General features: G+C 41.4%; 4 protein-coding genes across 5 annotated transcripts; 3 read left to right on the top strand and 1 right to left on the bottom strand.

The window, feature by feature from the left end:
• The first annotated feature begins 1,594 nt into the window (after positions 1-1,594).
• pou3f3a (POU class 3 homeobox 3a) lies at positions 1,595-3,236 on the top strand. Its single transcript, XM_072444730.1, has one exon. The coding sequence runs from the start codon at positions 2,044-2,046 to the stop codon at positions 3,226-3,228; it is 1,185 nt and encodes a 394-aa protein (XP_072300831.1). The 5' UTR covers positions 1,595-2,043; the 3' UTR covers positions 3,229-3,236.
• Positions 3,237-6,384: 3,148 nt separating this feature from the next.
• On the top strand, positions 6,385-9,551 carry gpr45 (G protein-coupled receptor 45). Its single transcript, XM_072444729.1, has 3 exons — positions 6,385-6,543; positions 7,314-7,426; positions 8,239-9,551. Exon 3 carries the CDS (start codon positions 8,343-8,345, stop codon positions 9,504-9,506), a length of 1,164 nt encoding a protein of 387 aa, XP_072300830.1. The 5' UTR covers positions 6,385-6,543; positions 7,314-7,426; positions 8,239-8,342; the 3' UTR covers positions 9,507-9,551.
• A 2,380-nt stretch (positions 9,552-11,931) lies between these two features.
• On the top strand, positions 11,932-13,722 carry cunh2orf49 (chromosome unknown C2orf49 homolog). Of its 2 annotated transcripts, none has more exons than XM_072444726.1 (4): positions 11,932-12,091; positions 12,247-12,386; positions 12,477-13,032; positions 13,133-13,722. In XM_072444726.1, exons 1-4 carry the CDS (start codon positions 11,963-11,965, stop codon positions 13,184-13,186), a joined length of 879 nt encoding a protein of 292 aa, XP_072300827.1. In that variant the 5' UTR covers positions 11,932-11,962; the 3' UTR covers positions 13,187-13,722. The 2 variants fall into 2 exon arrangements, with proteins under 2 accessions (XP_072300827.1, XP_072300826.1); XM_072444725.1 differs by having other exon boundaries at positions 12,474-13,032.
• Positions 13,660-17,070, bottom strand: fhl2a (four and a half LIM domains 2a). Its single transcript, XM_072444727.1, has 6 exons — positions 16,942-17,070; positions 15,163-15,337; positions 14,907-15,081; positions 14,645-14,814; positions 14,396-14,582; positions 13,660-14,330 (listed from the first exon to the last, which is right to left on the bottom strand). The coding sequence occupies exons 2-6, from the start codon at positions 15,316-15,318 to the stop codon at positions 14,179-14,181; spliced, it is 840 nt and encodes a 279-aa protein (XP_072300828.1). The 5' UTR covers positions 15,319-15,337; positions 16,942-17,070; the 3' UTR covers positions 13,660-14,178.
• Positions 17,071-23,794: the final 6,724 nt, after the last annotated feature.

Below are 23,794 nucleotides of genomic sequence, written 5' to 3'. Positions count from 1 at the left end.
CCTATTACAGCCTATAAAACTAATTGACTTTATGTCTCCAAAATTACAATGAGGACACAGGCACTTTGATCATTTCCCCTCCAAAGCCCTCCGGTTCCCCACTTCCGCTTTGTCTCTCTCTCGTCTGTGTCGGCATGGCTGCCTTGTGCTTTGAACACGCAGCAGGGGGTTGTGGGTAAAGTCTCACGCTGCGCTAGATCTCTCTGACTCAGGGAGAGCTGAAGGTCAAAGATGCTTGCGATCACAACAGAAAAACCACTGTGAACAAGTCATCAAAATGTATGCCTGTATAGATGCTATGGCTTTTTCTTGTGAGATCCAAATGTGTTTCTTTAATTACTTCGACCCTTGACTTACAAAACTACAAAAACCCCAAACAGAACACAATCATCTGTTTCTTTGAAAAGGAAAACTCCTGGAGCCCATATGATGCTTTTCCCTTCTTTTCTTCCTTGCAATTTTTGTTGGAAGCATTTGCATATTTCAAAAGTCTACCAAAGAAAATAGCCGTGGGGCAGAAATGGTCAATCTGCATATTGAAGACTCAAGAGAAGTGGGAGAGGGATGGAAGATTCTCACTGTAAATGATAACATTTAATTAATAACGTTAAAGCAACAACAATGATCCCATTTAGCAGCTGAGTGATGATTAATACAGAGGTTTAATTGCAGAATTGAGTGTAGAAGGCATGATTATGTGGTGGATTTCTTTGGGTCTGCGTGCTTCTTAAGGAGGCCTCTTCACCCGACTTCCTTCATGAATAACAAATCGAGCTCGGGCACAACACATGAAAAACATTACTACATTCTCAAAACGTCTGCGGAGAAGCTTTGTGCGGAGAGCTTTGCACGGTAAAGAATGACTTATGCAACATGCGATAACCAAGACTACAACTTGATGGCAATGTTTGCAAACGTCAAATTCATAAACTGTATTGTTTTCATGAATTTTCAATATCTGGATTTGCGGTTTTAGTTGATTTTCATTTTCTTTGTTTAACTTATTACTCAAGCAAAACGTTATTAACACTATTCACATTGACAGTGAACAGTGGATCCGGATCATAACGCTTACTTTTTTTAAATGACATAAATTGATGGAGACTGTTGTTGGCATGTAAATATAGGTACATTTTATTATTTTTAAATCTGCACATGCCTCATGGATTTGAAAGTATAATTATAATTACCTTGTACATTAGACATAAGTATTCCTCAAAGAAAGAGACCTTAAGTAAGTCAGTGAGAGTGGTTTGCTCTCTCCTTCAGTGCGCAGCTGTGCGTCCCGTCACGCCGCTGTGGCCTTGCTCTGACCAAGTGAAAAGCTGCGCGCATTAAGATGCAATAAACGTCCCGAGCCCCGCTGTGAGCACACGCTGTATCCTTGACAGTGGCACCACAAAAGCTCTGCGCTCCATTCGCTCATGGACTGTGGTAAGAGAAGGCTTCTTTCTTTTTTTTAGAGTAGAAATATTTTGATACTGATTAACAAGTACATGCTCCAGTAGAAATATTTAAAGAAGTAATAAGGCATATAGTTTACTATAAACTTCATTTATATTTGAATTAATATCTTTCTTTTTCCGCAGTGTGTGTCCCGTGGCAGAACTTTTCCTCCTCTAGACAAGATGACACTCCTCATCCTCCTCGTGTCCAATCAGCGGAAACCCTGCGCACCCATTCTGCTGTAATTGGATGATGATGGGAAATTAATAGACGCGGTTGAGGCACAATGTAAACACATCGCAGCCTCTCAGTCAGGAAGACGCACGAGACGCAATGCAAGTCAGTTCTTAAAGGACTCGTGCGTAAAGAGCATTCATTAGTATTTCTTATAAGGACCAAGAAGTCAGGAAGACGGCTGTAGTGGATTAATACAGTGATCATAAAATGCAAACTTTGGATACATTTAATGCACTGATTTGGATATTTTCCCGGCTTTTTAATTATCATAATTGTTTTTTAACTTTAATTTCGTCCTGAAAAACTTTCTTCTCATGGCTGAAGTTAGGCTTTTTTAAACTAGACAGAAAGAGGGCACACATGCTTTGGGGTATGGCTGCCGCCACGTCCAGCCCGTACCTCTCCAGTAGCAGGGTACTGCACACCGACAGAAGGGGAACTATGCAGCCGGTCACTACGGGCTCCAGCGGCTACCGGCCAGAGCCCCCGGTCAAGATGACGCAAAGTGACTTTATGCAAGGCACCGTTGTGGGAAACGGGAGTCACATGCTCAGCCACCAGTGGGTAACGTCGCTCCCTCACGCAGCCGCGGCAGCCGCTGCAGCCGCAGTGGCCGCGGCAGAGGCTGGATCCGGGTGGTCGCCTTGCTCACCGGCACAAGAGGCAAAGAGAGGCTCGTCCCGCGAGGACCTTCACGCTGGTTCCACTTTGCACCACAGGACACACCTGGCTCACCAGACTCACACGGGCGGCTGGGGAGGCGGGTCGGGCGCGCATCTAGCGGACCCAGCTCTGGGATACTCACAGACAGGCTTTACTGTCAATGGCATGCTCAGCGCGCACGGACACAACCTCGTGCACTCTGGCATTGTGCGCGGAGACTCTCCTGAGCTGGACCAGCACCATCACCACCACAGCCAGCACGCGCACCACACGCACCATCAGCACCACAGCGTGGCGCACGAGCAGCACTCAGATGAAGACACTCCAACATCTGACGACCTGGAGCACTTCGCTAAACAGTTCAAGCAGCGTCGCATCAAGCTCGGCTTCACGCAGGCAGATGTGGGACTGGCGCTGGGCACGCTCTACGGGAACGTGTTTTCACAGACCACTATCTGCAGGTTTGAGGCGCTCCAACTAAGCTTCAAAAACATGTGCAAACTAAAGCCGCTCCTCAACAAATGGCTGGAGGAGGCAGACTCGACCACCGGCAGCCCCACGAGTATAGACAAGATCGCTACACAGGGGCGCAAGCGGAAAAAGCGCACGTCCATAGAAGTGAGCGTGAAAGGCGCACTGGAAAGTCACTTTCTCAAAAGTCCTAAACCATCTGCACAAGAAATTACCGCTCTGGCTGAATCGCTCCAGCTGGAGAAGGAGGTGGTGCGCGTCTGGTTCTGTAACCGCAGGCAAAAGGAAAAGCGCATGACGCCGCCCGGACTGCCGCGCACGCCCGAGGACGCGTACTCACAGGTGGGCAGCATGGGCTCGGACACACCGTCACCAACCGTGGACTGCAAACGGATGTACAGCGACACGTGAAGGGCCCGGGACAAGAGAGAACAGATTCAACTTGATTGAACCTTCCTGTTTCCCACACCTTGCCTAACCTGACATTTTACTGCACTATATGAACCAGCCAAAGGGAGAACACTTTTAAGTATGATCTCAAATTAGGCTGTAACCAAAAGAAGAGGATGCATTTAAATATTTACATATTGCTGCAGATATTCATGTCTTTCAAAGACTGCACTGTATATGTTCAAAACACAGAAGCAAATGTTTTGCTGAAAGGAATTCCATTTATTAGCAATACTTTTTTATTTATTTACTTTGTGTTGTGTGATTGTGACTTTCTGTTATTCCCAGTGACTTTTCAAGTTTTATTCAAGGAATCCTTTCAAATAGTTTCTTTAGGCTGTAGTAATGTCCGTTGTGAATCTTGAGATTATTGTTATCTTTTTCCACGGTGACTATTTTTATGTAAATCACTAATTATTTAATAAATTTTGCATACAATATGAATGAATCTCAGTGGTCATTGCATATCTTTTATGGTTTGTTTATAGGTTCCTTACATCAAAATGGGAGAGGCCCAAATGTCTTTGACACAACATATTGCTGATTTGGCTTAATAACCTTAAAAGTGTATCTTTTTACCTTTATTGACAAGCTCAGAGCATTCACTTCAAGGAACATAAGAGTTGCTCCATGTTTGATAATGCTTCACACCCAAGCCGAGTATCTAGCACTTGGATTGAATTCATGCTTGACTCAACATATTTATTTCTATAAAGTGATATAGAAACTGCAAAATGTTTCTATTATTAGGTTTCACAATACAATATGATATTATAATGATATCTAAAAGCAATTTCTCATTTGGGCGACAAAGTAAACCCAAAGCACCAACTGAGAACCACTGCGACGTGTCCACACACACACACACACACACACACACAAACTTTGGCCTATATTTATTTGTTTGAATAGATGATATTGGGTTTCTAGGAACACAAATGCTTTGTCTCAATTTTATTTTTTTTATTTTTAATTTGCTATTCCAACTGCTGTTTGCCATTATATATTTTCTCATGACTCTTGTCTCGTGTCTCCCTTCTGAGACTTTACAGTTTTTTACGATTGAATAAACACAATTTTGATAGTTTTGTTTTATTTAGCAATACCCTGCACACAATTAGCACAACCACAAACCCAATTATCAAAACACCTTATCTCCTTTGCAAAATGAAACACTCTTGTAAAAACTCTACACTAATTGATCAAAACCATATTTTTTTACCATATGAAACACACATGTTGCATATGACTTAACTATGTTTGCACCAGTTACACACTGCTGTGGAAAACCTTAAACACTTTCGACTAATCCTGCTTCTAAATGCATAGAGTCGTATGGGTGAAGAACACTGTGAATTTGCAAAACACCGCTCGGATTTGCACAACTGTAAACACAATGTCTGCTCACACTTTTAGCAAAACAATACACACAGTGAACACTACACACACTACACACAGTTGTATGCATGACTGTAGACAACACACAGGACACAAGACTAATGCTGTTGACAACGTCATTTTTTTTTCCATAAACTCAAGCCAACATGGTGAAAAAGAAAAAAAATCTCAGTTTTCATGAACATTACATTTTATCCAGTACAAAAAAGAACCCTCCCAAACTCCTCCCCCTCTTCCTCATGCTTGAAGTCTTCCTCTTCCTCTACCTTTACCCCTACTTCGACCTCGACCTCTGGCACGGTCTCTGCCTCCTTCTTCTCCTTCTCCTCTTCCTCCTTCTCATCCTCACTCTTCCTCTTCCTTCCATTTTGGTTCAGTTTGGTGAACTCACATGCTGCATTTTTATAGTGCTTAAACCTGATGGGTGTGTCTACAATTAAACAATCTTGTGTTTGGTCACCTAATGACAGTGTTCAATGGATTGGCACATGTCATTTGACAGTCAGTGCTTTAGAATGGCAGGGAAGTGACATCTTGATATACTTCTGTGTCTAAAGTGTGTTCAGTGTTGTAAATCACTGTGTGTGTGGTTTTGCACAAAGTGTGAACTGACTTATTGTGTTTACAGTGGTGCAAATCTGAGGTTTGCTCCTCGAGTGTAAGGTTTTGATAATTGGGCTAAACTTTAGATTTTAGTGTTTATTCAATCGTAAAAAACTGTAAACAATTGGCGTCATGAGATCTTTTTGTGCAGTTTGCAGTATTCTAACCCCACAGAGCAGCCCATTTGTAGAACCACCTGTGTTTGTAACTCTCTGCTGCTTGGCATTGATTATACTCTCACAGCAAAATCTTTCACTCATTAACAGCGTGTAGCTTTTCAACTGTGAAGAATGAGCAAGGAAAGTTAACTAACATAAACATGTCAATACGAGACCATTTTTAAAGTACCATAAAATTGATTTGATCGCCCTATTAAAGAACGTATTGGAGAATTTTCCAGGGGATTAGAGCAAACATCTAGATTGACCAAGGGAATGACTCCTGAGCTGCACCCCGGGTGTGGGTGCTACGGGACGTGACGTGAATGCATGTGTCAGGCTGCTGAAGTGGAACTGCTTTGATGGGCATGTTCAACACGAGGGCACGATGCCATTTAGACAACACATTTAGCTGCCAATTAGTGAACTGGACACGTGATTCATCACTTCATGGATTGTAATTACATCATATACAGCCGTTATATACCATGGTAACCACCACATGAACCGGGTAGGCCAGACTAAACTAAAAACTAGGCCTATGCAATATATTTTAGATTTTCTATCTGAAATAGTAATAAGCCTTGTTTTCCAAACATCCACAGGCTAATATGTTATTGGGGTCTGTCTTCAACCACGTGAGTAAAACATGTAGAAATGCTGCCACCCTCTGGACATATGGGTGCACGACCAGCAGTGGTCGATAAAGGTGCAGTGGTCGATAAGCTACTTTTTTGTCTTTATGTCAATGCTTTGCCCGGGATTTTCCAATGAATAGCATTAAAATGAAATATATTGCATTTATTTAATATGATCTGTAACTGAACTGGTGGTGGTGTCCATTGAGATATATTAGTTGAATACCAGACATTACAGATAAGCCTAACATCTCCATGGCGACAAGCAGGTGTCTGGAACTCCATGTTTTTTTCCCGCGGACTGCTCCTTTAACTCGGGGACACCTCTGCTGGCGTCAGCATCATCCGGAGGCGGCGCGAGGGAGATCAATTCCAGGAGAAGAGGAATATGTGAGAAAAAACGCTCGCACCATAAAGCTATTGTTGTACCTGATTGTAATGGCTCCGCCAGGGAAGACATAGACCCTTGTGCTCTAAAGGTAGGCCGCATAAAGGGCTGATCTGTAACATCTGTATTTTCAATTGCAGACGTAATAGTCGTTAAAGCAATATAGTCTATAATGGTGTCTACATTCTTATAACCTTAATGTTACGGCTCTGTGGTTTGTGTCTGTCTCAAAAACAGACTGTTGCAAAAATGCAGGATTTATATAAACATAGAATTACACAAGGAATGAGGGGAGTTTGTATTTGTCTGTTGGTGCTCTAAAATTACAATAGGCTACTTGTGGCATGCTGTAGTCACCACCTTTATTTATTCTGTTTTAATTATTGATTTAGCATATAGGGCTATTGTATATAAGCACATATCACCTTTTAAACAAGGTACTAGCCAAGTCTTTTACAACTTCTGACCCACTTGCCATATTCATATTTCTGTGTGACAGAAATCTTCATTGTTGTTGACTTATTCCCATCATTGATTATGACTCCCTCACATAAAAGGCATTGATAATAGTTAACAGGCAGCTGGGCTCTTATAACAAAACAAAACCAGCCTATGTCTTTTTACTTACACTAATCTTTGACAAAATGCAGGATGAGGGACTGCCTGTTGCCATGGTACCAGTGACCTTGTTGCCATAGCAACGTGCATCAGCAACAGTATGCTATCCTTTTTTAATTAAAAGCTACAACCACTATAGAAACTGTATTTGGGCTTGTTCTAATATACACATTAAAACAACTTTAATGGATACATAATAGTTTAGGTATTTTACAACTGACACTGCAGTTCTTTTTCCCACAGTGTTGTACCTGGAGGACAGAGTCTGAGAACGGAAGCCCATGTGTTTTTAGAGTGTTCAGGATTACACCTGCGCTCGCTCATAAGTAAACAGGCCGTCGACTGTATCATCATGGGTGGGTACCACTGTTTGTGTGTGAAATATATGGTGTACTTTGTGAAGTGGCTGCTGTGGTAAATGCATCACAAGAGTGTACTTGTTAATCATCAACCCGGCTATTGCACAAATGTGTTGAGATGTATTCTTGTTGTACAGTAAAATTCCATTTGAATAGTGGCATTTTTTTTTTTTTTGTTCACTAATAAACATAGCCTTATAGTCTACTTTAGCTACTTGTATTGTACTTTATTAGTATGAATATATATATATATATATATATATATATATATATATGAATTCAAACAAAATCATTTTCACAAGGGTGAATTTGATAAATACGCCTTGCAAGTTACACAAAAATGCCCAGCCCAAGATACTTATATTTATTTACATTATTTAACTTTTTTCTCTGTCAATATTTTGACCTGAACTACATCAAAGCTTTATTTTAACACTTTAGTGTGAAAAGGGCACTGCACTTTTTGCAGATGTCTATTTTTCAGTGCACAGTGCATAGTGCAGGCTGTAGTCCTTGAAGTAATTTCATGTTTTGTGATTATGAAAATCTGCCATTCATATTGGACCAAAAGTATTGGCAGGGCTCCATGGCCATCAGCAGCTCTGGGTTTTCGGCCATGGAAAAAAAACATATTGGTCAATTTCTAGCTAAAACATACTTTTCAACTTTGATTCATAATATCATAATGTTATTTTTTTACTGTTTTAGTTTAGGATGGGCCACTCCAGGTTTTAGTCCATGTTCAGAGGTTGGCAGTACCAACATTGAATTTACCTGCACTAACTAGATTGTCATTATTATTCTTTTAGACACTCCCAGGTCTGGCCGACAGAATGACAGAAGACGCCTCCTCTCAAAGACTCCTAAAGATGTTCATCCTTATTTTTAATGATACCCTGCTGCAGTCAACAGCATGTCCTTCTGTAATGACAGCCTGTCGGAGGACTGTGCCTTCATGGACCTGGACAGCCCCTTGGCCCCAGATGACATAATGCCCTCCTCGGACACTGGGACACCCCTAATTTCGGTGACGCTGCGGGTGACACTGGCGGCCATCATGATCTTCATGATTACCATTGGTTTCCTTGGCAATGCCATTGTGTGTCTCATTGTTTACCAGAAACCGGCCATGCGCTCTGCCATCAACCTCCTCCTGGCCACTTTGGCGTTCTCTGACATCATGCTGTCTCTTCTGTGCATGCCTTTCACTGCTGTCACGGTGGCCACCTCGGACTGGACATTTGGGAGCACCTTCTGTCGCGCTTCCATCATGCTTTACTGGTTGTTTGTACTGGAAGGAGTGTCCATACTTCTCATAATCAGTGTGGACCGATTCCTTATAATAGTGCAGCGCCAGGACAAGCTGACCCCATACAGGGCCAAAGTGCTGATAGCAGGGTCATGGATGCTTAGTCTTTGCATATCGCTGCCCTCAGTGGTGGGATGGAGGACAGGTGTGGCTGGTATCGGGAGCACCTGGGCACCTCAGTGTGTTCTGGGATACAGTGAGTCTCTTGCAGACCGTGGGTACACTATTCTCTTAGCAGTAGCAGTTTTCTTCGTGCCATTTACAGTCATGCTCTACTCGTACATGTGCATACTCAACACAGTGCGACGCAATACGCTTCGCATTCACAACCACACCAACGAGCACTCCTGTCTGCCAGCCCTCAACCAAATAAGCAAAATGAGGATTAGTGGACTGCAGCGCCCCCCTCAGATCAAAGTGGACATGAGTTTCAAGACAAGAGCATTCACTACGATTCTCATCCTGTTTGTGGGGTTCTCTGTGTGCTTGTTACCTCATACTATTGTCAGCCTGCTTGGGGTATTCAGCCATCAGTTCTATTACAGCTCAGTGTTTTATCCCATTAGTATAGGTGCCCTGTGGCTCAGTTACCTCAAAACGGTTTTCAACCCTGTCATCTACTGCTGGAGGATCCGCAAGTTCAGGGAGGCCTGTCAGGAGTTTATTCCCAAAAGCTGCAGGTTGTGTCCCAGGGTCCCAGGTCGGAGTCACAGAAGAGTCAGACCAAGCAATATCTATGTCTGCAGTGAAAGTCAGTCTTCTGTGTGAGCAAAGGTTTTTGTGTTTTCTATGTGAAGAACCAGGAACCAAAAAAGTAGCAATTACAAAAAGAATGGTTTGATTATATTTTTTATTTCATTTTTATTCACAATACTACAGTTTGGACATTGTTTGTTGGTGTAAGTTGAGAGTTATATATGTAAAAAAATGGTCAGTCTAAGTCCACGCTCTGAAGATGCATTGATTGAAAATATGAAGTACCTGTTTATGTCTTCTTAAAGCTCGGGTACCCGACTTTTTTTGTAAAAGAGTAAATTTTTTGTTTTCCCCCCAAAGAGTATATTGTAAAAGCAGTACTTTGTAGACTGCTGTCTGGATCTAATTATAAAGTATTTTATGTCTAGTCAACCCTGAAAAAGAGCTGGAAGCAGCTCTCTGATTGGCTAAGCTTGGGCCAGTTTCACTAAATACTTGTGGACATTATTGATGCGCACAAATGAGGTACCACAGCTTTAAGCACTATTCTATGTGATGCTATTATTTGTATTTCTGTAATTTTCTGTATTTGTAGAACAACTAAAAGTCCATGATTACTTACTGTAGACCAATGTGCCAGTCAGATTTTGATCTTTGTGTCCTAATTATAACAATAAATATTTACAATTGTACAATGTTACACTTGCAATCATAAGACTCTTGCATTACCTATTGCAGCGGCTTTCAAACGTCAAGTTCCATCTAAGGAGAATACGGCCATGTTTATAACTGGAACATTCCCGGTCTAAACCAGCCAAACACAAGAACTTAACAGGAGTGTGTTCCACCAGTGGTACAGGTACCACAGTTTGAGAAACACCTATTGGGTTACGTTGAAACTTATCCAGAACTATACAGGCTGCACGTGCATGACACAAACAGAAGATGGTGCTATTTATGCTCAAATCCTGCACATAAAGAGAGAAAGTTGCACCTTGCGTCGTTACGCTTGTGTGATGAGGCTAGTTAATACATCCATGGGTTTAGTACATTTTCATATCATGGAAGAAAGTTTATTCAAAGAAATAACAATCATTCTGAAAACATGAGCCCCATTTAAAACTGAAGCGTTTCCTGAACCATTTTGAGTATAACAATTGCCTGGAGCATTTGTGAGGCTAAGACTCTGTAGTTTTGGTCTCTGATGTCTGTTTTACTCTAATTCTTTGTTAAATATATGAATGAGATCAGCTGGTTTCTGGAGGGATCTGCTGATTGACACTAAAATGAGCCTCTGTTCGGTTTTGACAATTCTTTTTTTAAAAGCTGAATGTAAATTCACATTAAAAATGTTTTAGAGACATGTAATAAAGCAAAATGTCCAGGCGCAATCCATATAAAAGTCTTATTTATTTATTTTATTTCAGGGTAATTTTTTATTTCTGGGTTTGGAGTACAAACTGACCCTGATGTTTCCCGGAATGATTGATTTGACTGAAAATAAGTGGGTTACAGCTTTATTTTTAGGTACAGCATATTAAGCAGCTTGAGGGTTCCCTTTTATAAGATGGTGGACAAAATGGAATAAATAAAGAAAAAGTCCAACGGTGTTAACCCTGCGACAAGCTGGCCCCTGTCCAGGAAGAACCTAAGTCACGGATAGGCTCCAATCACCCGTGACCCCCAATGGGAACAAGCGGTAGAAAATAAATTAATGAAAGTCCAATGTCCCATGTGTTGGATGCCTAAGTGTTTAACAAGCCAGTATGCAGGCCTAATCAATATGCTAATATATTTTTTATTAAGGTACTTTTCCCTAGTAAACTAACATAGTCCAAGTGTATAACTGATATACAGTACACAACAGGCCTATTACGGCATAAAGAGCAAACTTAAACGTGACGATGGAGTGTGGAGTCCAGTGGTTCTCAACCTTTTTTTGTCATGAAAATTCAACCAAATTATATTGGAAGGCTAACAAACAATTTACCACTATGATATGATATAAATCGGATGGCCGATATCATCGGCCTATGTGGGAACTTGAAGAACTTTCGGCTATCGCCAAACTCTGGCCAGTATGGCTGATATTCAATCAGTCAGTCAATCAATCAATCAATCAATCAATCAATCTTTATTTATAAAGCCCTTTACAACACTCAAAGTGACCAAAGTGAACAAAAAAAATCAAGGTAGTAAAAACAAACTGTACAGCGTGATATTCCACCCGGGCCTGTTGTCTGGTTATATAATTTATTTATATTGACATTTATTTATATTGACATTTCGTTTCAATAACAGAAGAAAGAGTGGATATATATATATATATATATATATATATATATATATATATATATATATATATATATATATATATATATATATATACAGAATAATTTAATATTTCATGACATAAGAGATGAGTCATCATTTTAAATTTCATATAATAATAAATCAACAAAATAATGAAGCTTTGTGAATGTTTGGCTGACACGCGCTGTTCAGTGCGCTTTGTTTTGACGCGGTGCATGTTGGGAAATTCAAACATGGCGTCTTCCACGGGACAAGATGGAAAGGCAAACTCCTCTTCAGATGTGGATCTTTTACTGCACCCCGAGCTTTTATCAGAGGAATTTCTCAAATTGATATTAAAGGAGGTATGTCTTCCTTTAGACAAACCTGTCATAGGGTCATATATGCTCATTTCATTTGGCTGTTGAGGCTGCAGCGGCTCAAACACTTGTTCTGTGTGGCTTTTGTCGTGTGGAACTGGATGAACATTAACACTACTTTGTTCGTCTGTGAAATGTAGAGAAAGGTTAAAACCCGGGACACTGTGGGTCGGGACGAGCTCACGGAGCTTTACCTTCACCATGTGATGCCGCTGCCCCAGAGGACGCTCCCGTCCAGCCGCTGGGGCAGGACCGTGGCCAAAACCCGAGGAGCGCACAGGTCAGCTCCTTACACAGGCTTTAACACACGCAATATTCCGTAGTGCTGAATGTTTTTTGCTTACGATTACGAATGAATTGTTTCCAGCAGTGAGTCCAATAGAAAAAGACCATTAATAGTGTTCGACGGGAGCTCATCAAACAGCGGTCCTCCGAAAATGAGGAGACCCGAAAGAAGCGGTCTATCATCTGGAGGCTCAGAGCGGCTAAAGCCCCCACCAGGAGCACACATGAGCAGCCCACCAGGAGCACACACGAGCAGCCCACCAGGAGCACACATGAGCAGCCCACCAGGAGCACGCATGAGCAGCCCACCAGGAGCACGCATGAGCAGCCCACCAGGAGCACGCATGAGCAGCCCACCAGGAGCACGCATGAGCAGCCCACCAGGAGCACGCATGAGCAGCCCACCAGGAGCACGCATGAGCAGCCCACCAGGAGCACGCATGAGCAGCCCACCAGGAGCACGCATGAGCAGCCCACCAGGAGCACACACGAGCAGCCCACCAGGAGCACACACGAGCAGCCCACCAGGAGCACACACGAGCAGCCCACCAGGAGCACACACGAGCAGCCCTGTACGGACGCTCGCACCACTCACGTCATCTACAGAGAAGATGCACGTCACACGAGACGTATACGATGCTGTAAGAATCACTTCATTCAGTTGGTATAGCTTTGGATTGTAAAGTATGGGTTTTGAGACAATTTTCCCACCAATAACCTTGTATTTTGCTCTTCCCCCAGAATTCAGATTCCCCAATGATGAAGAAAAAGATCCAACCTGTGACGTGGCCCTGATGTTTGTCCTTTCACTTCTTGGGTCATTGCTGACCACATTTTTTTTTCTAGTATTGCAAAGAACAAACCATACGTAAAACATGCAAGCATTAGATTACACTGGTCCAATAAACTTGTTAGGTCCAACACTTTCTTGTGGTTTTTCACAACTTGAAGTGCACTTACCATTAACCACTTATGAAGTCATAGTAACTTGCTGTATCTATTTAAAATGTCATTTAGTTTGTGTCTGTTGAAAGACCAGTGACTGATTTTATTTAATTTGCTTGCAGCATATATTGATTTATCCATATTGATTTATGATACTATGATGATTATGATGGGTAAATTATATACCCATGCATTTATATACCCGTGTGTGGCCATGCAACATGATAGTCATCAAGCTCAATTATAAAACATCCTGTTTAACTTGATGAAGAGTATATTTAGATATACTTTTTAATATTTATGGAAATAATGTTGTGAAATGATTCAGGCTAAAATGAACTTTTATTTTTTATGTGATTGGTTTAATTAAACAATTGTGAAACAAAGATTGTTATGGGCTTAATTTGAACAGAAGAAGAAAAGTCGCTGTATTATGATTCCTGTAAAACATGAAACTATTTAGGACTTCTTTTCATAAGCACACATAAAAATCTTTTTATCTTTTACATTTTTTCTTACATTTTCTCTTTTACACGTTTTTTCAGTATACACAATTTTATAAAGATGCATATGCTAATCATTCACATTTCCAAGCTGTAATTATTGCACTCTTAGAGGATCTATAAATATCTATATTTTTCATAAGCAAAAATCATTACAGTTATTTCTTAACAGTTTTAACCATAAGCTGCATCATGCTGCATGATTAGTTAAGTTAGGCTTATATAAATGTACATTTATTGAGAGTCAAATGAATATTCTAATAAACTAACACTTTTTTGTCATTCATATTACTATGACATGTTCTCTAATCAGATGCGGTTTATGTTATCCTCATTCAATTAGATGTCCTTTCCGCATTCAGGACACAAGATGTCGTCACGTTCAGTGAGGAAGCCACGCCCAACAAGGGACACCGAGCACTTCTTACAGTTGAAGCAATCATTGTGCCATTGGCGCTCCTCAAAAGAGATGTACTTGCTGCCGCCCAGACCTGAAAGAAAGATTAGGGGAAGATCAAAATGTCAAATGAGTAAAAATAAGAATGTGAGAATATACCACTGATGGGTGTGGTGCAGGAGGCACACTTCTTGGCATAAAGGTTGCAGAAGCAGTTGAGACAATAGGCAAAGTCATCTCTAGAGGTAAACCTCTGTCCAGACAGCTGCTGTTTGCAGCTGGTGCACAGGAAGCAGTCCTTGTGCCAGGGCTGCTCACGATAGGTCACTCCTCCAGTGGTGATGGGCTGCAATACAAAACATCATTCAGGTTCTGCTTGTAGTTGTGGGGTTTGGCAAACCACTCTACCTTCTTGCAGTGGATACACTGCATGGCAAACTGCTTCTCATAACAGGGCACACAGAAGTTATGGTTGTCCTTGGGGATGAAACTTTTGGTGCCGATTGGCTGCTGGCATCGCTGGCAAGTGAAACAAGTCTCATGCCAGCTGTTCCCTTTGTGCTCCATCTTTCTGGAGCCTGGGCCATCAGAAAGGACAAAGATAAGGTTAATAATACAATATTGAGTTATAAAGATTCATAATTTAATCACACAATCTCCATCTTCCTACCCGGCATGATAGTTTTCTTGCACTCATGGCACTTGGAGGAGTATTCATTAGAATAACACTCGGTGCAGAGCAGCTGCTCATCTTTGGTGGAAAATGGCTTGTCCACCAGAGAGCGCTTGCACTGGAAACACTTGAAACAGTCCTCGTGCCAGTGGCGGTCCTTATAGGACAGATCCTGTAACACACCAAAATCCCAGTTTGTACTTTTTCACCAATTCTGAAACTTCAGTCAGTTGTAGCAGTTGTAGCGTCTCACCCTGGAGTTGCAGCCAATGGGCTTCTTGCACTCCTCACAAGAGTTGGAGTACAGGCTCTCATAGCATTTCACACAGTAGGGGTTCTCCTCTCTCAGGACGTATTTCTTCCCAAACAGGGACTCTTTGCAGTAGTGGCAGTCATAGCGCTCTGTCATATTGACTATGAATCGTCACCTAAATCAAAGACACCGGCATTACCATTAGACACAGAAGTCTGAACGCTTATTGCATTTATTCCTCTCTATTGAAGGAATATTCTACATCGTTTGTATATTGTACATTCTCCTTTCACCTCTGTCTGTTTAGACTACCCTGTATTTTGTTCTGTGTGACAGGAGTGAATGGTGACGGACGAGGAGGTATAAATAACTCCCACCAGGCTTGCTTGGAGACAGTAAGTGACCCGCTGCATACCGATGCCTCCTATGCCCCATACACTGACCCATCCGTCACCTCACCCCCAGTTGTCTGGAGAAGATCCCCAATTGCCTGTGTATGAGGCTGGAATGGTATTTGTAATAATGGTCACTCAGGAGCTGCAGCTGTTGACGGAGCCGTCTGGTTATCCCATCTGCTGTGGCTTGGCACTTTACTGATGCATTGTCCCTTACTGTTCATTGGAAGCTGTCACTCATGAGACTCACAAGACTAAACCATTGATATCACAATATCATTTAATCACAATTGTTGCCAAATCTGGATTACGGTTCTTTGTTTTTTGTAGTCAGTGCCATAAATAGGTTTCATTGTGTGCTGAATTAGTCTTGTGACTGTGAAGAGATGCAATTTGGATCTATGGTGCCGCTGGTATTTAGGAGGTCTGTATCTTGTCTCAGTAGAAATAATCTTCCTGCCCCTCTAGACCAAGCTTTTCCACCCCCTCTCACATTCTTCCATTGTCTGTTGCTCCCAACATGACTCACCTAGCTTAGGACAGGGTTTATCCAGCTCCTAAAAATAAAAAGAGAATCTAAAGCTATACAAAAACCTTCCAGCTATTCATTCTTCCTAGCTTGGATTGTGTCAAAAGGTTTAACTTCAGAATATCAAAATGACAGCTGTTGGAATACTGTAAAATTACAAAATGTCTCCTTTTCTGCAGAGTGAACGTCTAGACATTATATTATCTCTCTTTCTGTAGGTTTGACTAATTGGAAGTTTATTATAATTTATTCATGTAACTTTGTATCTGAACTGATTCAAACTATTTCAAAACAGATGTTTTTGTCAAATTGTCTGGGGCTAATATAACAATTGTCTCACTCTCAAAAATATACACATCAGCATATAGACGGAAACGCAGGGAAAGTGTCTTGCCCCAGGACACAGCTACAGTATGATTTGTGTTTTGACTTCCTACCATCAGATGATTGGGTGAAGGCTACTCTACTGAGGCACTGCTGTTGTCCATTGTTATTATTCCAAATTCATTATTCAGTAAAATTTTTCTGTAATACTTAAATTTTTTTGTTAACGAAGTTAATGAAAATGGCACTCATTAAGACATGAGTAAGATGGAAGAATGAGTGTGAAAGTTGTGAGAAGCAAAGCCGTGAAATGACGCTGCACACAGGGATGTGATTTCAAAGTTGAAGTTTATTGCAGGAATGAAAAATGTGAGATTAAAAAGTTGTAAAAACATACAAAGAGGAAAGCCTTGCAGTTTGAGGCAGATTAAAGATGTCAGAGGACACTGTTGACAGTTTATCCTGCAGATGAGTGAAGATGAAGAGTAGAGGAAGATGAGAGGAGGGATGGAGGGATGGTGGAGCACTTACCTTTGGTCCGAGGAGAAGTGTCTGCGTGGAGTCAGGGCAGACTGAGCCGCGAGCCTCTTGTCAGCTCTACTTACTCCTGATTGCATTACTCCACCCATCAGGGACTAATTGAAAAAATGGGAGGGGTTCTGGGGGGAGTAGTGTGAGGGGAAGAGTTTTTTTAGAGATGGTCTATAAATACAGCAGTGCTTCTCAAAGATAACACCAAGCCCCCCATTTACCCACTCAGTCCCACCAGAGCAGTGGCCTTTTAAGGTCACGCCTTTCTGTCAGAACCGACATCATAAACATCTTTCCAACACAAGCTTTATTATAGAATACACTGATTTGGTGAATTGTTCACCTTTTCCATATTGTCAGTACAGTGTGCAATAAGTACAGTAGAAGACACTTTTGGCTATGCAACACAATATATGGCTTCATATTTTGACAATGGAAAGAGGCCAGGGGTCAAATGTGAAAGGGTGTTGCCCAGAGAGAGTTACCCCTTCTCTAGTGTCTCATCTGTCTGCACTGCTCTATATTCCTTCTCACTGGGGACTCCATTTCAGCCCCCACACTGCAATGTGTTGGTGGTGGTAAAGGCCCAATAATGATACTTGGTTTCTAAGAAATCTAGCACTATTTTCTGCATCCTCTGGTCTTGTTCACACTGGTGCCCCTTGGTCTCTCTGAGGCAGGCTTTCCTGACCTGGTGGTCTTTGGTCTCTTTCCAAAGAGTGAATGCGTCATAAATTCCCCACAGGTGCCATTAAGCTTCTGCTCAAATGTGTTGAATGCTTTTACCTTTATTTTGTTGTATATTGTATTCACAGTTAGCACAAAGCTGTGGTTAGCTTCAAGGAGTAGAACATTTCAAAATGGCGTTGGTAACATATTATGTGAAAATGTGTGGGTTTCTTTTCAAACCTCATGTCAGTTTGCAGAGGAACACTTGTGACAGGAAATATCAATATCACAAAATTAAAATCCTATGATGGATGAAGAGTGAATCTTACGGCTATGGTACTAAACACTGAAAATCTCATTACTGACCAGGCTGTAAACAGCATTTGGACTGAAGCATTATTTGTTAATTGGAAAAATAGTTGTGTTGTTCAACCTGGGTAATATGATATTTGGACAACCGGTACTTGTTTTTAATGATATTAACATTTGAACAGCATGTGTTAAACCACTGATTTTAGAATTGGGAACACATCCTGTCCTATGAAAACCCATAATGATTTAATCTTGGGAAATGGCTCTTTAGTTGATTTAATTTCAGACATCTGCTGTAATTAGAGTCAAACTCTGTATCTATGCCAGCTTCAAAAGTAACATGTCCCTGCAACATTTGCCAGTCTGCTGTCTTCAGCTGATCCCGGCCTGGAACTCCCACGCACCCACAATATGGAGCCTGGCCCACTGTAGGCCAAGGGATACAATTGCAGCTGTTTGGGCACAAGAGGGCTTAACCCAGTTCTTACATTTGTTGCGACCATAGCTTTATGGAAAGGTCAAACTATAAAGACCAGGAACCCCCAATCCCAATTAGTTCACCGTTAATAATTTATTTGACACAACAAATGCAAGTGGAATCTGTGACATGCAGATCCTGGAGAAGATGCTCCGTGCACTGCCGTCAGCCCGAGGAAACAGATCCTGCAAATGGCTTTGTGGTGCGTGCAGAGCTACTGACAGAGGTCTCCAAGGGCCTATTATGACTGATGAGGAAAGATAGAATCATTTGGGCCCACAGTGGAGAATGGTTATCAGAGAGGATACAGTGGTGACAAGAAAACTGGTCTGAATACTTTGAAGTCTCTTTAACCTTTTGTTTTGTTTTTATTTTTTGTCCAACAGACTTATAATTTCCCCTGAAAGCATAAATACAGCAAACTGGGCATTGTAGCTTAAGGGTGCTGTCTCTTCTATGTACAAACTGAAATTCTCTTCAGGTAGAGATGACTATTCACTATTCACTAAGATTTGTGTCCAGGAGAAACAAAAAAGCCTTCCCAACACACCCTTCAAAAGTCAAAAGACATTTACTTCAATGAATAATACATGTTCAAAAAGGAATGGGTGAAAGAAAAATGTGTCAAATCCCACCAATTCTTCATCATTGTTTAGTAAACCATATTTCAATTATTAATATTTCAGTTATTTTGATTTTTGAAATAGTGGGGTGGTGTAGACTTGTGTACAAAGTGAATCGCTCTATTGGCTAATCTCTGTTAAGTACTGCAATACTTTTAGAAACATGTTCTGTACTTGTTTAATGTGTGACTTCCAATTCATTTGGTTGTCCATGATAACTCCTAAAAATTGCATTTAATGAGATGTTTACACTGTCCAATTCTGTATTGTCCATTCTATTTCTATTGTCCATTCTATTTCCGAAATACATCATTTTAGTTTTGGCCATATTCACATCAAACCACAACTTTATTTTACAGTTCTACAATTGCATCTTGAATGTGAGTCGACTTGTACTGTGGTATATGAGTAGACTTGTACTGTGGTATATGAGTAGACTTGTACTGTGGTATATGAGTAGACTTGTACTGTGATACATGAGTAGACTTGTACTGTGGTATATGAGTAGACTTGTACTGTGGTATATGAGTAGACTTGTACTGTGGTATATGAGTAGACTTGTACTGTGGTATATGAGTAGACTTGTACTGTGGTATATGAGTAGATTTGTACTGTGGTATATGAGTAGACTTGTACTGTGGTATATGAGTAGACTTGTACTGTGGTATATGAGTAGATTTGTACTGTGGTATATGAGTAGACTTGTACTGTGGTATATAGACTAGTACTGTGGTATATAGACTTGTACTGTGGTATATAGGCTTGTACTGTGGTATATGAGTAGACTTGTACTGTGGTATATGAGTAGACTTGTACTGTGTTATATGAGTAGACTTGTACTGTGGTATATGAGTAGACTTGTACTGTGGTATATGAGTAGACTTGTACTGTGGTATATAAGTAGACTTGTACTGTGGTATATAGGCTTGTACTGTGGTATATGAGTTGACTTGTACTGTGGTATATGAGTAGACTTGTACTGTGGTATATGAGTAGACTTGTACTGTGGTATATAGGCTTGTACTGTGGTATATGAGTAGACTTGTACTGTGGTATATGAGTAGACTTGTACTGTGGTATATGAGTAGACTTGTACTGTGGTATATAGGCTTGTACTGTGGTATATGAGTAGACTTGTACTGTGGTATATGAGTAGACTTGTACTGTGGTATATAGGCTTGTACTGTGGTATATGAGTAGACTTGTACTGGAGTATTAGAATCAGAATCAGAATCAGGTTTATTGTCATTTGTCAATGAACAAAATTCACAAACATAGGAACTTGTCCTGGTGATTCAGTGCAACACAAACAACAAAACATTGAACAATGAATACAAAACAGCTGCCAGATATATTTAAAAATGTTTTAAGTAAAGTTAAAATAAGGTTAGAAATAGGCATGAACATGTACATAAATAGAATATAAAGTTATGTAGTGCAATAAGAAGTGAACAGTGCAGTGAGTGCAAGGTGCTTAGGCAATGTTCATGAGTCCAATGGCAGAGGAAAAGAAACTGAACTTGTGACGGGAGGTTCTGGTCCCGACGGACCGTAGCCTCCTGCCTGAAATAATAATAATAATAATAATAAATAATCAAATAGTCTGTGTCCATGGTGAGACGGGTCGGCTGTGATACACCCTGCACGTCCTAGAGCCCTGGAAATGTACAGGTCCTGCAGAGATGGGAGTTCGCAGCCGGTCACCTTCTCAGCAGAGCGCACAATGCGCTGTAGTCTCTGTTTGTCCCTGGCTGTGGCTCCAGCGTACCACACGCTGATGGAGGAGGTGAGGATGGACTCAATGATGGCTGTGTAGAACTGCACCATCATCTCCGCTGTCAGATTGGCTATCCTCAGCTGCCACAGGAAGTACATCCTCTGCTGGGCCTTCTTGATGAGGGAGCTGATGGTGGGCTCCCACTTGAGGTCCCGGGTGATGGTGGTGCTGAGGAAGCGGAGGGAGTCCACAGTGGTGATGGGGGAGTCTGTGATGGTGAGGGGGGGCTGAGGGGCTGTGACTTTACTGAAGTCCACGATCATCTCCACTGTCTTCTGGACGTTGAGCTCCAGGTTGTTACCGCTGCACCAGGACACCAGCCGGTCCACCTCCGTCCTGTAGACAGACTCATCCCTGTTTGAGATGAGCCCGATGAGGGTGGTGTCGTCCGCAAACTTAATTAGTTTTACGGAGTCGTGGCTGGAGGTGCAGCAGTTTGTGTACAGGGAGAAGAGCAGGGGAGAAAGTACACAGCCCTGTGGAACTCCTGTGCTGATTGTCCGAGTGTCTGAGACATTCTTCCCCAGTGGCACGCACTGGCTCCGATCTGTCAGGAAGTCAGTGATCCACCTGTAGGTGGAGTCAGGCACATTGAGCTGGGAGAGTATGTCCTGGAGCAGAGCGGGGAAGATGGTGTTGAATGCAGAGCTGAAGTCCACAAACAGGATCCTGGTGTAGGTTCCCGGGGAGTCCAGATGCTGCAGGGTGAAGTGAGCACCGAAACGCTGAGGCAGCCATCCGCGGCGCCATTATACCTCGTCCCCAGTATATGACTAGACTTGTACTGCAGTACATGAGTAGGCTTGTACTGTGGTATATGAGTAGACTTGTACTGCAGTACATGAGTAGGCTTGTACTGTGGTATATGAGTAGACTTGTACTGCAGTACATGAGTAGGCTTGTACTGTGGTATATGAGTCGACTTGTACTGCAGTACATGAGTAGACTTGTACTGTGGTATATGAGTAGACTTGTACTGCAGTATATGAGTAGACTTGTACTGTGGTATATGAGTAGACTTGTACTGAAGTATATGAGTAGATGTGTACTGCAGTGTATGAGTATATGTTTACAGCAGTATGAGTGGATGTGTACTTCAGTATATGAGTAGATGTGTACTGCAGTATATGAGTAGATGTGTACTGCAGTATATGAGTAGTTGTGTACTGCAGTATACGAGTAGATGTTTACTGCAGTATATGAGTGGATGTGAACTGTACTGCAGTATATGAGTAGTTGTGTACTGCAGTATATGAGTAGATGTGTACTGCAGTATATGAGTAGTTGTGTACTGCAGTATACGAGTAGATGTTTACTGCAGTATATGAGTGGATGTGTACTGTACTGCAGTATATGAGTAGTTGTGTACTGCAGTATATGAGTAGATGTGTACTGCAGTATATGAGCAGTTGTGTACTGCAGTATATGAGTAGATGTGTACTGCAGTATATGAATAGTTGTGTACTGCAGTATATGAGTAGATGTGTACTGCAGTATATGAATAGTTGTGTACTGCAGTATATGAGTAGATGAGTACTGCAGTAAATGAGCAGATGTGTACTGCAGTATATGAGTAGTTGTGTACTGCAGTATATGAGTAGATGTGTACTGCAGTATATAAATAGTTGTGTACTGCAGTATATGAGTAGATGTGTACTGCAGTATATAAATAGTTGCGTACTACAGTATATGAGTAGTTGTGTACTGCAATATATGAGTAGTTGTGTACTGCAGTATATGAGTAGTTGTGTACTGCAGTATATGAGTAGATGTGTACTGCAGTATATGAGTAGATGTGTACTCCAGTATATGAGTAGATGTGTACTGCAGTATATGAGTAGTTGTGTACTGCAGTATATGAGTAGATATGTACTGCAGTATATAAATATTTGTGTACTGCAGTATATGAGTAGTTGTGTACTGCAGTATATGAGTAGTTGTGTACTGCAGTATATGAGTAGATGTGTACTGTAGTATATGAGTAGTTGTGTACTGCAGTATATGAGTAGATGTGTACTGCAGTATGTGCGTAGTTGTGTACTGCAGTATATGAGTAGTTGTGTACTGCAGTATATGAGTAGTTGTGTACTGCAGTATATGAGTAGTTGTGTACTGCAGTATATGAGTAGTTGTGTACTGCAGTATAGGAGTAGTTGTGTACTGCAGTATATGAGTAGTTGTGTACTGCAGTATATGAGTAGTTGTGTACTGCAGTATATGAGTAGATGTGTACTGCAGTATATGAGTAGTTGTGTACTGCAGTATATGAGTAGATGTGTACTGCAGTATATACATAGGTGTGTACTGCAGTATATGAGTAGTTGTGTACTGCAGTATATGAGTAGATGTGTACTGCAGTATGTGAGTAGATGTGTACTGCAGTATATGCGTAGTTGTGTACTGCAGTATAGGAGTAGTTGTGTACTGCAGTATATGAGTAGACTTGCACTGACAGGGGCTTTGATTGGCTAGATTGGATGTTCCATGTTTGCATGTGATGTTTGTGTGTACAGAATACCAGACTCAATAATGCAATATACTGTTACTAATATATGGGTATTTGACCGTTTCTGGAGTTCAGTATGTATACATTATGGGATGGTGAGCACCAAAGAAACCTATGTACCAGTAATTGAATTCAGTAGCTTGCACGGCAGCTCAGCCAGAAATACGTATAAATTAATGAACAGGCTAATTTCACTAGTGTCTATGCAAAGGCTGCACAGCACACACCACTTTCCCCAAGTATAGCACGTCATATTCACCTTTTCCATGGGTGCGGTGCGAATGTGGCCGCTGTGTACTGCAGCCAGGTCTCTGATCTGGGCTAAATATGACACAGCAAATCTTTGATCATGGAGCCTGGTGTTGTGTTCCCAAGCTGCTAAATCCTCACAGATGAGATGTTCCAACACTTTATTTAGACCAAGTTGTATTTTCTTCTTTTTGTTCATGCCTCTTTTAAAAATACTCACAAAGAACAATTGGCAACAA

This window comes from Eucyclogobius newberryi, unplaced genomic scaffold, assembly GCF_026437365.1.
Source record: "Eucyclogobius newberryi isolate DKJ021-1_F unplaced genomic scaffold, fEucNew1.0.hap1 SCAF_14, whole genome shotgun sequence".
NCBI lineage: Eukaryota > Metazoa > Chordata > Actinopteri > Gobiiformes > Gobiidae > Eucyclogobius > Eucyclogobius newberryi.
Note: the sequence above shows the minus strand (reverse complement) of the source record. Positions and strands in the feature narration are given on the sequence as shown.

Excerpts from the sequence above, each read along its gene's own strand:
- pou3f3a (XM_072444730.1), top strand. The coding sequence starts at position 2,044 with ATGCTTTGGGGTATGGCTGCCGCCACGTCCAGCCCGTACCTCTCCAGT.
- gpr45 (XM_072444729.1), top strand. The coding sequence starts at position 8,343 with ATGTCCTTCTGTAATGACAGCCTGTCGGAGGACTGTGCCTTCATGGAC.
- cunh2orf49 (XM_072444725.1), top strand. The coding sequence starts at position 11,963 with ATGTTGGGAAATTCAAACATGGCGTCTTCCACGGGACAAGATGGAAAG. Across the intron at positions 12,092-12,246 it reads TCAAATTGATATTAAAGGAG|AGAAAGGTTAAAACCCGGGA; the intron begins GTATGTCTTCCT and ends TGTGAAATGTAG. Across the intron at positions 12,387-12,473 it reads AAAACCCGAGGAGCGCACAG|CAGTGAGTCCAATAGAAAAA; the intron begins GTCAGCTCCTTA and ends AATTGTTTCCAG.
- fhl2a (XM_072444727.1), bottom strand. The coding sequence starts at position 15,318 with ATGACAGAGCGCTATGACTGCCACTACTGCAAAGAGTCCCTGTTTGGG. Across the intron at positions 15,082-15,162 it reads CCATTGGCTGCAACTCCAGG|GATCTGTCCTATAAGGACCG; the intron begins GTGAGACGCTAC and ends GGTGTGTTACAG. Across the intron at positions 14,815-14,906 it reads CAAGAAAACTATCATGCCGG|GCTCCAGAAAGATGGAGCAC; the intron begins GTAGGAAGATGG and ends CTGATGGCCCAG.